Here is an 18,946-nt window from a genome sequence, read left to right on the forward strand (position 1 = left end):
CTCCTCTCCAAAATTATAGTTAAAACATTTGTTGCATGTTTTGCATTTGCTGTATGGTGAGAGTCAATGAAGGTTCTAATTATTTAATCAATATTTAAAAAATGGTACATATATGTATCATGTGTCTAGTTGTGAAGTTTGACAATAAACAATAAAGCTCAAGGACAAAATTCCAGCAAAACATACCCAACCGGAATTTCCTGTTCAATTATCAACCCTAGGTTTAATCACATTGCATTCATGTCATATTGGATCTTATCCAAACCTCTGAAAGTGAAGAGGCTAAAATGCACACAGATCCAGGGACATTATTGAAATGTGTATATACAGTGTCACCAAAGGCATCACACTTTACATATACTCATCACTGTTGGTAAAGTCATTGCACAGCAGCTATAATACAGTAAACTCTGAATTTTCACTTTGTGTAAGACTGCACATGTGTCAGATTACAGTTGTCAGATTGCTTTTAGATATGATATTTAATAGTAGGCTTGGTGCATATCTTTTGAGATTTTCATGTTTCTCTATTCAAAAAGACAGGAGGTGTACTTGAATGGCTGAAATAGCTAACAGAGAGGCATTTTAAAGATGGTCTTTAATTTAAAAAACAGAATGAAAAAGCAATTAATATTGTACAAAAGTGAATGCAACTTTACAGTATCCAAAAAAAAATAAAAAAGACAAATACAAAAAAAATTGTTTGTAACAATCAAACAAAACAAATGTTAAACTTTAACATTCTCTAAAAAATGCATACACCCAATCTTACTTACTAAATTGTCTCTGTTAAAAGTTCCCTGAAGTGCTTTGAAACACACATCATTAGTCAATGCATTGATGTAACTTCCACTGAAACAGAAAGACAGGATGAGAGAAGATCCTCCAAGTATGATCTCCAATCTCTCTATACTACCTAAGACATTTTACTTGACCATTGCCACTCACTGGACATGTGCATACTCTGGGCATCACAGCTAGGGGGCGCTTCAGATCAGTCAAGGGAAGAGCACCCTCCCCTCTGTGTGAATTTTAACTTTTCTTAAGATGGAGCTGAACTCAGAAGCCATGTCGGGGAGTCCCTAGGTTTTGGTAGTTGATCCTATCACTCAGGCTAGAGCCCCCTCTGTGAGGGCATCTATGCCCTGCAGTGAAGTCTATTCATTGTTTGGTGCACTTCTCAACCAAGAAGTCTCCTGAATATGCCCAATCGGTGTTGTGCTTTCCTACCTTCAATCTAAGGCCCCGTTTACACTAATGCGTTTTAGTTTGAAAACGCATAAGTTTTGCTACGGTTACGCCATCCGTCCACACTACGCCGGAGTTCTCGAGCGCCGAAAACGGAGCGTTTCGAAAATGCTGGAGAGGCCGTTTTCATTCTGAAACGCTGCTGCTCCGTCTCAGTGTGGATGATGGAAAATGGAGACATCTGAAAACGGAGGCGGGGCTGCAGACATTCGCCTCTCTGATTGGGCTTTTCCTCAATATTAAGTAGCCTAACACACACAGTTCAGTCCTTGTAAGTCCTCTCCTCTCCTTGTAAGTTCAGACTACGCAAGTTTGATCAAGACTGCAGTCTCTTCTTCTCAGTTTGATATGGAAAACAGACTATACCGAGGACACGGGTAAAACTTCAAAGGGAACAGTGTACTTTATAACTTCATTCACATCACCCTGGCTACGTTGTTTCACTTTCTCTACAATAAAATGTAAACATGATTAAGGAACTGCCTATTTTCATTTTAATAGCAACTTAACAGACAGCAGAAATATTGAGGCGTCGTGCTGCATATGAGCGTCATCTTCACTGTGTAGATATTTATAACTAAACGGAGCCGATAACAACTGCTTCCTTTCAATTTCAGTGAAAATACAAAACACACCCTCTCTTTTGCTGAATATCAGTTTTAATAATCGATAATGGCCATTATAAAAGTATAACATACAATAAGTTTATACATTATAGGAAATAAAGGCAAGCGATCAGTCAATATACAGAATAGGCTACGTGGTTACATTAATCATTAACTTATCTTTGCGCTTAGCCAAAACACGTTACCCGAGAACAAGTAATAGATTCCAATGACCAAAGTCAGGGAATATGTCGTTAGATGAAGACATCAAGATGAATGAAATATCCCGTTTAATAAATATAGTGAGATTAGATCCAGCGGGAGAGTAGCAGAGCTCTCATCTGGGTAGATGGGCTGCAGCGCTTGCCTGAGAGTGTGTGTGTGTGTGGTCACGTGATGTGCGTTTTCAGCGTTTTGGTGTGGACGGAGAGCAGTTCAGAAACGCTGGGTAAAACGCGAGTGTGGACGCGGATCGTTTTCATTCTAAAATGCCGTTTTAAAACTAAAATGCACTAGTGTAAATGGGGCCTAAGCTGGAGAGTGGGCTGTCACCATCCTCACTAAAAGTCAATGTTGCTGCCATCTCCATGGAAACATGATGCATGGCAGAATGTTGGAAAACATAATCTGGTCCTCCGGTTCTTCAGTGATGTAAGGAGATTCAAGTCTTACGTGCCTCTTATACCCTTTTGGGATCTTTCTGTGTTCCTTCAAACTGCAGAGAGATCTATTTAAGCCACTCAATTCAGTATCTTCTGTCTCTAACATAGCTCTGCTGACCATGCTGGCTTTGACCAAGAAGGTCTGGGACCTGGAGGCATTTTCAGTCAGCAATCTTAGTATCTAAGCCAGGGGTCCGGGAGGGCCGGTGTCCTGCAAAGTTTAGTTCCAACCCCAATCAGACAAACCTGGGCTAGCTAATCAAGCTCTTACTAGGCTTTCTAGAAACATCATTGTAGGTGTGTTGAGGCAAGTTGGAGCTAAAATCTGCAGGACACCGGCCCCTCCAGGACCGAGTTTAGACACCCCTAATCTAAGCAAAGGTTGGCCTACTGGGTAGTGGATATCATTGCCCTTAAGTAAAACACTTAAGGTGAGCCATGTTCCCCGGGGTTAAGCGCAGACTCTACCAGGAGTGTCACATCCTGTGTGTTAACATGCGGCACCACTCTAACAGACATCTGTAGAGCTTTGGGCTGAGTGACACAGAACACATTTGCAAGATTCTACAATCTCAGAGCAGAGCCAGTTTTCTCCCAAGTGCTGTGTAACTCCGTCAGTCATAAGAACTGGCTGGAGTTTTCTCTGCTAGCTTAAGTTCCCTACTTGTGAAGTTCCTCCAAGGCCCACGTCACCTGACTGTGCAGAGGAGTCAGGTGAGGGCCAATTACATTGTTGCTATGCCTGCTTGGTCAACCCACATTCTGGGGTATGGTGCCAGCTAAGTACGGTCCCCAGTACAAGAGGTGTAGGTTATCTGTGTTCATCCATAGGCTTGATGATAGAGCTCTGCACGACGATTGACTATGCTCTCATGACCACCAAGTCGGCCATCCGTGACCTGGGGAAGATGATGGCCACACTAGTGGTCCAGGAATGCCACCCTTGGTTTACTTTGTCTAAATATGCAGCAAAGTTGTGACCCTGTCCCAGACATTACCCAGGAGTCCTTGGCAGTGAATAAACAGTTGAGTGTGATGGGGTAGGTGGTCTTCTGGCAGACTTAGAAGACTGCTCTCCTGCTGGGCACATCCATGCTGGCTAAGTCTGCTAGGGGCACCACTAAGTCTGGTAAATAGGCTGGGTATCCCACCTACAATGAATGCAGCATGTCACATATGTCCTATGGTACCCAAGAAAAAGCTATTTATCCTCTCTCTAGGTGTGAAGCCTGAGTGCTGCCAGCATGGAACACACTCATAACCTCAGTGCACTTTGGCACAGGCTCTGAGGGCATCAGATGATGACTCGTTTTCTCAAACCTCCAGCCTCTCTGTGAGATTTTGGGTGGAAGGTAAGAGCCAGTTATTCAATTTCAGCTCTTTCTTGGGATGCACTGCTTCCCGAGGTGAACACCCCCTATTCAGAGTTGCCCCACTGTGGGTGTGCTAGCGCTCCAATAGTGCCACTGGCTTGGGCTCTGATGGCCTGGTTAGTGCTTCCAAGCCCATTGTAGTGGCTTATCTGCATGGTCAGACTCAGCAATGCAATTCAGGTCGCCAGACGACCTCCAGAGATTGTACACTTGTCCTCCTGGCAAAGGATGGAATCAAGCCAGTCCCTCTAGCTGAGATGGGTGTTTTACAGTCTGTATTTTATTGTCCCCCAAAAAATTGGTGAGTTATAACCAATCCTAGATCTGCACATTTTAAAATTGTTATTTTTTATTTTATTAGAAACACATCCACTGATGCATCAGTCTCTGTGATTGGTTGCAGCTATATACATGAAGTACACTGACTTCCATGTCTCAATTCTCTGTCACCAGAGACAGTTTTCTACATGCCATTCACATCCTGAGGCCCCTCTTAGCATGTTTGTGCTGGCTACCAGCTGGCCCTGGGCTTTGAGCAATTTGCTTTTTACACAGTGAGCCTTCTCGCACATACCCTGTACATGGCCAAGGAGAATGAATGTCTTGCTTGTTGTGCCTCTGTGGCCCAACTAGACCTGTATTTCCGAACCTCCCTCATGATGACCACTCCATGGGGACAGGGCAACATCTGGCACCTATGGCCAGATCTCTGGCACTTCTTGCCTTGAAGTTGAGTCTTTTTCCTGAGTGGTGTGCTTGGTGTCAAAAATTTCTGTGTGCACTTATTCTGCTCTGCTTAGCGAGTACTTCATCTAGTGAACTTTAAAGATTTTCTTTCAGGCCCCCAACACATGACTCAGCAGAGGAGTCGCGTGCTTGGCACATATGTCTGGTATTGCCGCTCTGTTAACCCTCGTTTTAGGGCTGGGTGGCAGCTCTGAGTGATCCTGCCTGATGATCCCATATGTGTCAGTCAGCCATGGTGAGTAACCCCCTCTCAGGTGGACCTATGTTTTCACTACCATCTAACCATCCTACCCATATGTAGTACTTTCCCTGGATAGGGCCACCCCATACGCATATATTGCCAATAGTTCTCACCACTTGGGTAGCAGTTGGCCTATGCAGCATCCTTCCCCTTTGGAATGGGCACTCTTTCCCAACATACTGTCCTATCTCTAAAATTCCTAGTCTTAAGTTAGCTAGGTAAAAAACTTTTACAACTACCTAAATTCTAATCTTCCAATATTCTGGTAATCAAGGGCCAGGGGACATTGGAAGGTTGCACCTTGCTTGCTTGTGTGCTCATGCTATGCTTGGCAAACATTTCACCAAATGCATGGAGGGTCCAGCTACTGTGGCGCTTTCCATACACTACCTCAATGTGTTGTGGCCACACAACTCGTAGTTCCTAAACTGGAAGGGAACATCTCGGTTAGTGTCGTAACCCTAGTTCCCAGAAGGAAAGAACAGATATGTTGTGTCTTAATGCCACAGTAGCTGGTGCTCCAGCTGGGAGCTGGGCACTCTGCTTTCTTAGGATTAAATACTTGCTTGCTCTTCTTCACGTGTGGGCTATATACACAGCTTATTATAATCAGCTGCACCTCTGAAGGGCTGCACTTTGCCAATTCATAGACATTTATTGGTCCCTTTTCTTAATCTTCAAGAGTGATTGCTCATCTGGCAATTCCTCCAACGTGCCATACCAGCACAATGTCTTTGTTGTCTCTTTCAGGGAATAAGGGTTACAGCAGTAACTGGGACGTTCTGCAGAATGATGTCACTGCTGCAGCAACAACTGTAAATATATTATATTCATTAGGAAAACAATATTTTTTGTTACAAAAACTATTTTTTTTCTTTCTTCTCAATATCTCAGAATAGCCTTGTGCCAGGGTGTTTCTTTGAACTACTATGCATTTTTGACATGACAGGGAACACAAAACCATTGATTTGTCTTTGTTACTATGCATGGCAGGTTATGTGGTACTACATAAATATGGTTAAAAGTGGGTGTGTGAAGGTCGGCAGATTTTTAGTTTTTGTAGGCCATTTTCAGTAATCTGGGGTACATTATTTTTTATGAAGGTTTCTATGCAAAGTTTTTCGAAATGATGCCCCCGAGCTTTGAATTTCCCAGAGAGTTTGTTGGATAAAGCCTCAGAGAACTCAAACTGCAAAAACAAAATATATAAGCAAGTCAGTGGTGCATGACTCTACTTCATAATGTGCAGAATTACAACCTGGAGAAATGCAACGGTAACAATTTATTGGTTTCAGTTGTCAATGCATTTTAATAGCATGTATGCATGTATTTTTGCATTTGAAGTTTTATCTTGAACAATAGACTTTAATGCTTATCAGTTATTTGAGATTTTTTCATTGGCAATTTACAAATATAAATGACTGATGGATAATATGACAAATTTTGAAACCTACACTCTGATGGAACCTCTAAATGCTAAATCATACAGGTATATTTACTTCATGTGCTTTTTCTTGCTTTATGCTCTGATACTATTTGTGAACATTTGGCTCATTGTTGTTATTGTCATAGAAAGAGCACTTCATGAACCGATGTACATTTTCCTGTGTAATCTGTGTGTAAATGACATTTATGGATGTGTAGGATTTTACCCTAAATTCTTGCATGATTTAATATTGAATTCATATGTGATTCCTTCTTACATGTGTGCTATTCAGGCTTTTATTGTTTATAGTTATGTAATGTGTGAATTTTCTACACTGGCAGTGATGGCGTATGACAGACATGTGGCCATTTGTCAACCTTTAGACTACCATACAAAGATGAACAAATTTTCCTGTAGCATATTACTTGTCCTGTGTTGGCTCATACCATTTCTCAATATGTTTATTGCTGTCTTCCTATCAAATAAATTGGTACCTTGTAAAAATCATATTGACAAGTTGTATTGTGACAACTGGTCAATTGTGAAACTCTCATGTGGATCAACTGTCATCAATAACATTTATGGATTTGTTTTTATTTCTTTATATTTTGTTCTTGTGATTGTGATTATTGTATCTTACATAAAGCTAATTATTGCATGTAAATCATCTTTAGAGTGCAGAAGGAAATTTTTGCAGACATGTGTTCCTCATGTCACTTCATTGACAAATCTCACTGTAGCAATACTTTTTGATACCTTGTGTAATAGATTTGGATCAGATGATGTCCCAGTGAACCTCAGATTTTTTTTAGCTTTAGAGATGATTGTAGTGCCACCTCTTGTAAATCCTGTAATCTATGGCTTAAAATTAACAGAGGTTCGCAAAAGAATATTTAAAAAATTTATGAAAGTTACAAAACAATGACTAAGTCTGAACATTGTGCTTAAAGTCAGTTAATATATATTTATTTTAATTATTTAAATAATTAAATTTATTTATTGATTATTTTAAAAAGATGCATGAATGTAATAAAAATTGACAAAGCATGAAGTATGTTATAGCTTGAGATTACCTTGCACACTACAAAAAAAGACCAACATAACACAGAATCATTTAGATGAACAAAATATATATAATTTGTGGACTAGGCAATTTATTTTATTAGTCAAATAGTACATGCCATGCTCAATTTGAATTGATCTTTCAAGCTGATTTATGTGCGTTGTATGAACAATATGTATATTTTCCTGATTAACTTAATAAACAGTGTTTTTCCTGAACCAAAAAGAGGCTGATGTGATATCATGATTGTTCCTTAAACTAGCTTTAATACATTAATACATTTACTTGATCCAATGATCAGATGATTTAGGACAAATGTTATCCAACAATTAAACCATATACTTTATATTTATAAAAACAGTGTCTAACCTTTAAAGCAGGCTAATAGTTGATGTTATATTTCTAAGAGGTCAACATGAATAATATCATGTCCTAAGAGGGGAATCTTTTTGTACTCTAGGCAGTCAAAAGACAACCATATGAATGCCTGAAGATAGCACATTTGGAACATAAATCTTCTTTGGCTTCAGAATTAATTTATTCAGTCTGGGGCAAAATCCAAACAGGAGGAAGGCCTGAAATGTTATTTCTTCTTTTATATGTGACCTTAAGGCTTTTGTGATGTACAGTTCAGATAAGTGTGAATATTCTACATTTTCAGCAAATATTTATGCACAAACCAGATTTCACCAAGTAGGACATGTTCCTGGATTAATATCTATGCTGTTTCTGAAATAACATTTCAATCAGCCGATCAGATTTAAGGGATATGTTTACCATTTATGTTAAATTTAGGCTTATGGTAAGGTTTACGCACTTCTACATGATTATTATCCAACTATTATCCCTCTTTGTTTTTGGGAATAATTTACTATTATGGTTGAGGTTAGAGGGGGGGAAGAGGTATGGATTATATTTTCTTACAAAAATGATGCTCCAGGATCATCATAGATTTTAATCCAAGATCACATCTTACATGACAAAATCATGATGTGCTGATGTAGAGACATGTGGCCCTAAGCCTACCTTTAGACTATCAAACAAGATGGTTAAAAAATATGTGGCAGATTACTTGGCTTCTGTTGTACCATTTACTGCTATCTTAGAATTAGAAATCATGTCTTAAGACTTTCCATTGCCCAATTTGAATGATCTTTCCTAATCCACAATAGAACAGATGAAAGACCTATCTCCCACATGCGGTCACAAAACTGTTGGTTGAAACAGCTGATCATTTTACACAGTCATAATACATTCCAGTTTCTAAAAAAAATAAAAAATTCTCACAACACAAAAAGACGAGCCTCCAATTTATGTTACAAACCCAGTGTCAAGGGCTGGGGTTGGAACATAAGCAAAAGAAAATTATTAAACGAAAACCAAAACAGATTGAAAATTAAATCACCATCAGGTTGTTTAACACTGAGAAAAATGAAGAAAAATAGCTTTGTATAACAGAAAACAGAAAATGTCTAAAACCTAGATAAATTATTTAGCAAAGAAAATGGCACCCAACCCCTACATCGCTAAAATCGCAGTTATATACAAATGTACATGAATGTGGTTATTACATTAACCCCCAAAGGGAGGGGTGACCTAAAATAATGGAAAGTACATTTTACAGCTCAATTTAACACCTCATATTGTCTCTAAATAGCAGTAAAATGAAATCACAACCTCTCAACACGTGTATGTCACACAGACACCGACACACAGTATAAAGAGCACCTCTTTTTACTCTGCCACTGTTGGTCCTGATACTCACACTTGACTAATCCCTTGCTACAGAGTCCTACATGTTTTAGTTCCAACCCCAATTAAACACACATGAACCAGCTAACCAAGGTCTTTCTAGGTATGCTACAAACTCTCAGGTATGTATGTTGAAGCAAGTTGGATCTAAACTCAGCAAGACACCGGCCCTCTAGGACCAAGCTTGGACATCCCTTCTTTAAGGAATGCCTCGTGAAACCTCCTCATCCAGTGGTGAGTACCAGTAAAGTTAATAAAGAAGTTTTACATCTAACTCTCATGCTTGCCATACTGGTCACTTCAGAACTATCTCAATCTGCTTTTCATAAACCTCATCTCCCTGTCATGTTTTGATCAACTTCAACTGCATCGCCAACGTCACCATCAAAAATATTACATAGAAACAATCCAAGGAAAACCACTTGGACAAGGGAAGGTCAGACATTGCTCCCCTACGGTGACTCTTCAGATTGGTCGTTTTCATAATAAGGATTTAAGTTTTCTGGTACTAGAAAGATTCACCGTCAATATCACTCTCGAATGTCCCCAATTTACACATCATTCTCTGGAAGTCAGGTGGGACAACAGTTAAATTTTATGTTGGAGTAAGACCTGTCTAGAAAGCTGTATTGTATCTGTAATGCCCCGTTTCCCAGTATCTGTCTCTCCCAGTCACTACTACCGGTTCCAAGAGCCCAGCAGCTAACTCCCATAATGAGTTCCCACCTGATTACTTGGTGTTCCAGCATGTGTTTAGCAAACAGTCAGCCACCAATCTACCACCTCATCGGCCATTGAGTTGCGCTATCAACCTGCTGCCTGGTGCTAAACTGAAAAAGTGATGGAGGATTGTGTGTCTGAAATGCTTCAACAGATTTATTCAATTGTCCACCCCACCGGCAGCTGCGAGCTTCTTCTTCGTGGGTACTAAGAATGAAACTCTGTCCCTTCATTGATTAACAGGCCTTGAATTTCCAGGTCATTCCTCAGCTGTATCCACTTCCCCTGGTCCCAGCATCTCTTGAAGAACTTTGGGAAGCTCACATTTTCAGTAAATTGGACCTGAGCATGTACAAGCTCATTCCTATTCGGGAAGAAGATGAGTGGAAGACGGCATTGATCATGAGCACTGGACACTAAGAATATCGGGTAATGCCTTATGGCCTTTCTATCTCAACAGTTGTCCTCATAACCTATATGAATAAGTGTTCCAGAAGTTTCTCTATCAGTTTGTTATTGCTTACATCAACAATATATTCATACACTCCAGGAACCTGGTATTACATCGCCAACAAGTCACCCATGTCCTCTAGTGCCTAAGACGACATCAGCTATACCTGAAGATGGAGAAATGCGAGTTCCATCGACCCTGTGTACAGTTCCTAGTAAAAATTATCTCCCAAAAAGGCATCCAGATGGACCAGGGGAAGGTCCAAGCAACACATGAGTGGAAAGAACCCCAAATTGTCAAGGAACTTTGTAACATTTCTCAGGATTTGCAAACTTTTACAGAAGATTTATCCAGAGTTCCATTACTGCTCCACTAATAAAACTCCAAGGCAAACCCAAGTCCCTGGCCTGGGACAAGCCGGCCCACAAAGCATTCGAGAAGCTCAAGAACACCTTTAGTACAGTCCCTCTCCCACAACATCCTGACCCACATTGTCCCTTCACTGTGGAGGTGGACATCTCCACCAAGCCTCCACACCTCCACCCTTGAACTTTCTGATCTAAGAAGTTGTTCTCAGTGGAGCAAAATTATGACAATGGGAAAAGAGAGCTTCTTGCCATCAAACTGGCTCTAGAGGAATAGCAGCATTGGTTGGAGGGGGCAGAACATTGATTTACCATCATCACAGATCTTAAAAACCTAAAGTATCTTCAAGAGGCTAAATGGGCAGTCTGTGCCATGTCTAACACCCCTCGTCATTTTTCTTCAGGAAAACTATTCCGGCTTTCAGTTCTATAAAGACTCTGATCCCACCTTGGAGTGGACTTTGTGACTGACCTCCCCAACTACGAAGGTAACACATGTTTTCTAGTCACTGTTGATTGTTTCTCCTTGTCAATTAATTTCCCTCAAAGGATTACCCACTGCATTTGAAACAGCTGAAATGTTATTCCATAATGTCTTTCGGAACTTTGGCATACCCTGAGGAGGGTACATCCAACAGACTAATGGCAAGACTGAGCGGAAGATCCAGGAGATCAGATGCTACCTACAGTCGGACTGCAAAGAAGACCAGTACAGTTGGAGCCAGTTCTTCTCTTGAGCTGAGAATGCACAAAACTCTCTACACCAGGAATCTACAGGATTAACACATTTCCAGTGCATACTCTTTAAACAATCACCTCTGTTCCCTTGGACGAAGGAAATATCGGAGGTTCCAGCTGTAGATTACTGATTCCGGGTAAGCGAGAGAGTGTGGCACTCAGCTCACATTCAACTACAGAGAGCGATGAGATGGAACAAGAGGTTTACAGACCCCCTGCTATATAGGTCCATTTAAAATACAGAGGAAAATCAATGATGTCAGGTATGTCACCCCATATTCCACATATCACTGCTTAAACCATGTTCTTCTCCCACTGCAGAACCCTTTGGAGATGATATATTGCCTATTCCTCCCGCTTTCCTTGAACCTACCAACATCTAAACCTTAAGTGAGATCCTTGATTCTTGGATTTGGTGAAGTTTTTTCCTCACCGCTGTTGCCACTGGCTTGCATGGTTCGGAACCCGTGGAGCTGCGCATAAATGGATTTGCTCTTCAGACTTTGAACTCCCAGTAGTGAAAATTAAACCACACTGAACTAAACAACTGAACTTCAACACAAAACTGAACTGACTCTGTTTTAATTTACTATAATCTTCTATGTGAAGCTGCTTTGACACAATCTAAATTTTAAATGCGCTATAGAAATAAAGATTGATTGAATTGATTTAAATTCCTGACACTGGAGTAACCAACTTGAATATCTGATCGACTGGGAGGGTTACTACCTAAAGGAAAGATCCTGGGTGCCCAGAGCAGATGTCCTGGGTACATCTCTACTGGTGGTGTTCTATCAAGCCCACCCAGACCGGCCGGCTCCCAGAAGTCATGGAAGACGCTGTGTTAGGGTGTCAGGAGCCACCCCTGGAGGAAGGAGTAATGTCAGGCAGTCACCAGAGTCACTTAGTTTATCAGGACCCACACACACCCATTTCCAATCACCTGATTTCCAATCATCATCACCTGCCCACAAACACACACATATAGTATAAGGAGCACCTCTTTTCACTCTGCCACTGTCGGTCCTAATACTCACACCCAAAAGCTGCCTCCCAAATGGCACACTATACACTATGCACTCATGCACGATGTACTTATGCACTTACACACTCAACAGGATAGTATATGTATGTAGTGTTGTCCCAAATGGCACACTAATGTTTAAGCGGAAATTCAAACTGTTTCCCTGATGACGTTTGACGGTTGCCAAATCAGTGAAATAAACAACTGAATTATCAAATAATACCTGCAGTAAGTACTGCCGTATTCACCATCGGGAGGCGCTATAATCACTCTCGTAGGAGAATTTTGCTTTCACCATCCAAAATAAATAAAGTTATTCAACATGTGCGTCCGATAGCTCCGCCCCTTCCGCTACGTAAGCAAACCTGCGTTCGTTGAGTGCGTGAAGTGTCCATCATTACACACTTCATTTTAGCGGCTGAATGAGTGCATCATCCGGGTAATTAAAGTGCACTTATTATTTTTAGGATTTTTTAGTGTGAACACACTACTTACACTATTCATTCTACAAAATGGCGTAGAATAGTGCATAAGTATGCGATTTGGGAAGCAGCTTAAGTCTTTATCTGACTCTTACCTTGCTACAGAGTTTCAGGATTCCAGCACTCTGCCTGTTCCAGCCCCTCTGTGTTGCCTGTTGTCTACATCTTCCTGTATTCCCTCTATTTGTGTTCTGTGTGTCTGCAACAGATTCCCCCTCTCCTTCCATGAATGCTCAACCCTTTCAGTTAAGACCATTATATTTCATCTGTTCAATAAAACATTGTTAGTCACCCTACTCTTGTGCCCAGTCCACTATTTGTCATGACAGTGTATTTCATTTGTTATATTTTACTATATACCTGCTTATCACGTCAAATAATATTTGTTATGTTATGGTTATTATTATCTTGGGACAACTTTGTAAATGGTGTTAATAGAGCATCAGGATTCTACCCCGAATTACTATATGATTAAACAACAAATTTATATGTTATCTCTTCTCATATTTGCTCTGCAAACCTTTGTTTTCTACAGCTTTTTACTTTCCAAGATCACAATATTCTGATTGAGATGTACAGTAGCCTAGCTTCCCAACTTCTCTATGAATCCAGCAGCCCTATTCGCAAACCTGAGACTATTTTGTAAATATCATATTGATAGTTACAGAAACATCTTCTGATGCACAACTTTGGACACATCATCAGTGTTGTTACCTGGACTCACAGGGTGTTTCAGGTCTTGCAACAGACACCCTTCTCCAGGTGACCTGACCAAGGTTGATCAGACCCCTGTGTCCAAGTGACATGCTACTGCCCCCACTGTTCCCCCCTCTTCAACCAGAGCCATCTGGATGCTTTTTTCCGCTTCCTCAACATTGTTACTTATGGCACTTCTTCGGTTGGTGCCTGCTATTCCAAGTGTACCATAGGCCTTGCTCAGGGTGTAGCTGGCAAATCCCCTACTGCCCATTTCCACTGGCATGCACCTGATCCTCCATCCATTTATTTGACATTGCTCCACTAGCTCTTGGTCTTTTCCCCTTCTCCTCTCCAGAGCCTCCTCCATCCTCTCCTCCCAGGGCACAGTTAGCTCCAGCAAGATTAATTGCCTTGTGGCGTAAGAGACCAAGATTTTGTCAGGTCTAAACGTAAACTGGGTTATGTGTGGTGGAATCTTTAGCTGTCTCTCTAGATCAACTGACATCACCCAGTCTTGGGCCGTGGAAAGCAACCCAGCAGAGTGGCTTTTTGCTGTTCTCTCTGGCCTTTGTCCTTCCTTGATGAACTGAATGACCTTGACTGTGGCTTGGCGGTATCGGCTGTCCTTGATCCCCTTGCTGATTTCCTCAGCAATGGATTTAAGGACGTAATCGTGTTTGCATCGATACCGACCTTCACCTAGTGCCTTGGAGCAGCTGCTCAAGATATGTTCTAGTGTCCCTGGCTTGAAACACAGCGGGCATGCTGGTGTCTCTACTCTGCCCCATATGTACAGGTTCGATAGGCTGGGATGAACGTCGTAGACCCCTTGGATCAAGAACCTGATTCTCAGGGGGTTCCATGTCCAGATGTCCTTCCAAGTTACATTCCGCTCCATCGCTTGCTCCCACTTCATCCAGGCACCTTGTTGCCGCAGGGCCAATGCTCTGCTGGTTCTCTCCTCCTCAGTTGAAGCACGCATCTCCTCCTGTACCAGCCTCTCCCTTTTCCTCCAGCTGGCCAAGTCGTATCGGGTTGCTTCAAGGCTCCTAAGTCCAGCGCTGCCTTGAGCTACTCCCCTCAGGGTGGCCTTATGCTTTAGCCGGGTTTCCGCTTGTTTGACTGCATCTGCTGACCTCCACTTTCTCCCTGTCCCGAAGACAATCCCTGCCCGGACACTTTTGCATCTCTGGATCCAGAATACTGCAGATGTTCCTGTGTCCATGCCACAATGAACTCCTCCCTGACTGAGCCAAAAGAAAGTTTGAGCTTGTTAGTGTTCCCATTCAGAGCAATGTTACATAGGCTGCATGGCAATCCCAGCCATCTGCGTAGATAGCTGCTCACCTTTGAATTAAAACCTACAACCACAGTCATGGGGACCTCATAGATTAGCAAGGGCCAGAGGAGTTTTGGGAGGATTCCATGTCGGTAAACCCAAGCCTTTAATCTTCCAGGGAGCCCTGATTTATCCACTGTTTTTCAGTTAAAGGCTAGTTTAAGGCCTTTCCGAGACTCTTTACTGGTCTCCCAGTGACTGATAGGATTTGATGTTGTCCTAGCCTGAAACGGAACTCCTCTCTGACTTTCCCCTTCTTAAGCACCAAGGATCTGGATTTTGCAGGTTTGAAGCTCATGCATGGCCATGCCACGAGCCTCTCCAACCCTTGGAGGATCCATCTTGCTCCTGGTACCGCAGTTGTTGTCACTGTGAGGTTGTCCATAAAGGCTCTGATGGGAGGTTGCCTTACTCCGGACTTGCTGAGGGGGCCTCTGCACTCTGTCTCTACTGCATTAACCACCATGTTCATTGCCAGTGCAAAGAGAGTCACTGAGATGCTGCAACCAGTGATTATCCCTACCTCAAGCTGGTACCAATCTGATGTTAACTAGCCAGAGGAGACTCTCAAGGTGAACTTGCTGTAATAGTCTATGATGAGGTCTTTTACCTTCTAGGGTACGTGATGTTTCTTCAGTGTGACCTTCACCAGCTTGTGGGGTATTGAGCCATAGGCATTGGTGAGATCCAACCACAACACAGCCAGGTCCCCCTGCCTTCTTTTGCCTCACTAATGAGCTGAGTTACCACGCCTGAGTGTTCCAGGCAACCTGGGGCTCCTGGTATACCTCCCTTCTGCAAAGACTTGTCAATATATTTATTGCTCAATAGGAAGTTGGAGAGTCTCTTGGCCACAATGCTGAAGAATATTTTGCTCTCCACACTGAGCAAGGAGATGATCCGAAACTGGTCGATGTTCTCAGACTTCTCCTCTTTTGGGATGTACACGCTCTCCACATACCTCCATGGCTGGGCAATCTTCCCTCTTCTCCATATGACGTTCAGGGCCTTCCAGAGCCTGTGTAGAAGCTTTGGGCAGTTCTTAAACACCTTGTAAGGCACTCCGCTCGGGCCTGGTGTTGAGCTTGACCTTGATCTCATCAACAATTCCTCTACTTCACTCAGGCAGGGTTTCTTCTGGTTGAACTCTGATGTGGGCTCAGGTGGTGTCAGCAGTGCATCGCAAGGGCCCAGCGGTCGTTCTCTGTTCGGGTCAAAAAAGTGGCCATGAGGTGGTTGTTGATAGCCTCCTTGGAGCAGGTGAGTAGGCAAGTCCTCTTTTGGCCAAGGAGCTGCTTGGTCAACTTGAAAGAGTTGGCCAAAAATGCTGCCCTTTTACTTGCTTTCTCTCTCTCTGTCCTTTCTGTGAAACTCTGCCCTACATTCAAGGTTCATGAGTTGTTTCCTCAGGATTCCTCTCAGATCTTCTAGATCCGCTCTTTCTACTTCCCCTGCTGCTTTGTACTGCCTTTTTAGTAGCTTAAGTTCTTTCCATTTGATTTCCTTCACTCTGTGGCTTGGAGTGTATGTCGATGGAGTGGGTTTAGATGTCACAGTTCCAAATCGCTCAGCTGCAATGTTTACTATGAGTGTGGTCATTGTTAACAGTCGCTGGTTCACACCCCCCTTGCCTGTCACTTCCAGGATCTGATTTACATCCTTGTCGAACTGGAGCCAATCAGCTTTCTTTGAGGATTGGGGCCACTGAATTCTTGGCTGAGCCAAAGAAACACAGTCAGTTCTTGTAACTGCCACTTGCTGACTTTGGGGGCTTTGTGGACTGTTATGAACTGCTGTCACTTGAGGGCAGCTTTGAGTGGCAGGCGAGCAGTCAGCAGCAAGTGTTGGTGACACCAGGAGGCTCAGGGCACTGTGGGTTGCTTCCGGGCCTGGGTCCTCCTGCGTCTTACCCGAAGTTGTAACTTCTGCATGATTTGTCATCGTCTCTGCTGCTTTCAGTTATCTCATCCTGCCTTGATGGATTCTTAAGCCCCTCTCATTCTTGCAGCTCTTGCCGCAGATGCACTGTACTGTCGTTGTCATTGTTCCGTTGTCCTTAGGTCCGTCCTATTGGGGTACTATCCCCCCACTCCCCAAATTAGCTTGCTTTGGGTTGTTTCTCACGGAAAAAGTGGTTTGGGCTGCCGACCCTCTCCACCTTAAGTTGCTGTCTTTCTGGCTGTCATCTGTCTTTCCAGCTGTTACCACACTCTTCATGGTGGTCTCCCAGTCTGTTCCTGGTTGTCATTGGTGCTCCCAGAGTTTTCAGTTACAGAAACATCTTCTGATGCACAACCTTGGACACATCATCAGTGTTGTTGATATATTCTATTGTCACAACCGATTAAAAATGTCTATGGATATTTTGTTACTACCATATTTATTAGCTGTGCAGTTATAATTTGTCAATTGGCTTATAGTGGAAGCCCTTCATTTGATTCATTTGATTTAAACAGTGATTTTTAAACAACTGCTCTCTGGAGATAAAAGACAACTACAACTTTAAATTTCCTCTTGAGCTCTTTTGGATAAACCCTCAGAGATTTTAGATTCGGCAAAATATTAATATATAAGCAGGCCAGTGGTGCATGACTTCATGGCAACTCATACTCCAATGATAACAATTTATTGGTGTCAGTTCTCATTGTATTTTTATACCATGTATGCTATAATTTTGCTTTTAAATTTTTATCTTGAAGAAAGTGCTTATCAGTTAATTGTTAATTCACTACATTTTACATAAGCTATTTGCAACTGTAGGTAACTGATGGATAATATGACACATTTTGAAACCTACACTCTGATGGAACCTGTAAATGCTAAATCATACAGGTATATTTACTTCATGTGCTTTTTCTTCCTTTATGCTCTGGTACTGTCAGTGAACATTTGGCTCATTGTTGTTATTGTCATAGAAAGAGCACTTCATGAACCGATGTACATTTTCCTGTGTAATCTGTGTGTAAATGACATTTATGGATGTGTAGGGTTTTACCCTAAGTTCTTGCATGATTTAATATTGAATTCATATGTGATTCCTTCGTACATGTGTGCTATTCAGGCTTTTATTGTTTATAGTTATGTAATGTGTGAATTTTCTACACTGGCAATGGTGGCGTATGACAGACATGTGGCCATTTGTCAACCTTTAGACTATCATACAAAGATGAACAGATTTTCCTGCAGCATATTACTTGTCCTGTGTTGGCTCATACCATTTCTCAGTATGTTTATTGCTGTTTTCCTATCAAATAGATTGGTACTTTGTAAAAATCATATTGACAAGTTGTATTGTGACAACTGGTCAATTGTGAAACTCTCATGTGGATCAACTGTCATCAATAACATTTATGGATTTGTTTTTATTTCTTTCTATTTTGTTCTTGTGATGGTGATTGTTGTATCCTACATAAAACTCATCATTGCATGTAAATCATCTTTAGAGTGCAGAAGGAAATTTTTGCAGACATGTGTTCCTCATGTAATTTCATTGATAAATCTCACTGTAGCAGCACTTTTTGATAACTTTAGTAACAGATTTGGATCAGATGACGTCCCTGCCAACCTAAAATTTTTTTTAGCTTTAGAGATGATTGTAGTGCCACCGCTTGTAAATCCTGTAATCTATGGCTTAAAATTAACAGAAGTTCGCAAAATGATCTTTAAAAAATGCATTAATGTAATAAAACAAATGATCAAGAATGAAGTACATTATGCATGAAGTAAGTCAATGCTTTAAGATTACCTTCCACACTAAGAAAACAGACCAGTAAAACACAGACTCAGCAAAATGAATGCTATATATATATACAATTTGTATATATACAATTTGAACTCTCCTTTCATGCTAATTTGTGTCCATTTTCTGAACAGTATGTCTGTTGTTCTGCTGTAACTTAATAAAAGTGTTTTTTTTTTCTGGCTCAAAATGAAGCAGATGTGGTACCATGATTGTGCCTACAACTAGCTTTAATAAATTTTTTTGATCCAATGATCAGAAGATTAAACACA

General features: G+C 41.6%; 4 protein-coding genes across 5 annotated transcripts in view; 3 read left to right on the forward strand and 1 right to left on the reverse strand.

Moving 5' to 3' along the window:
• Positions 1-18,946, reverse strand: part of LOC147838831 (odorant receptor 131-2-like) — a 1,093,102-nt gene that overhangs the window by 58,409 nt on the left and 1,015,747 nt on the right. The gene's annotated exons all lie outside the window — the stretch shown is intronic.
• neu3.1 (sialidase 3 (membrane sialidase), tandem duplicate 1) overlaps positions 1-18,946 on the forward strand; it is a 156,403-nt gene that overhangs the window by 3,220 nt on the left and 134,237 nt on the right. The gene's annotated exons all lie outside the window — the stretch shown is intronic.
• or62b2 (odorant receptor, family 62, subfamily B, member 2) lies at positions 6,301-7,352 on the forward strand. Its single transcript, NM_001128414.1, is given in 2 exon segments — positions 6,301-7,191; positions 7,308-7,352. Coding segments are annotated over 2 exon segments (936 nt in total).
• Positions 17,703-18,656, forward strand: or62b1 (odorant receptor, family 62, subfamily B, member 1). The gene is given in 1 exon segment (NM_001128372.1): positions 17,703-18,656. A coding segment is annotated over 1 exon segment (954 nt).

The sequence above is a fragment of the Danio rerio genome, chromosome 21 (assembly GCF_052040795.2).
Source record: "Danio rerio strain M-AB ecotype USA chromosome 21, GRCz13ab, whole genome shotgun sequence".
Classification (NCBI taxonomy): domain Eukaryota; kingdom Metazoa; phylum Chordata; class Actinopteri; order Cypriniformes; family Danionidae; genus Danio; species Danio rerio.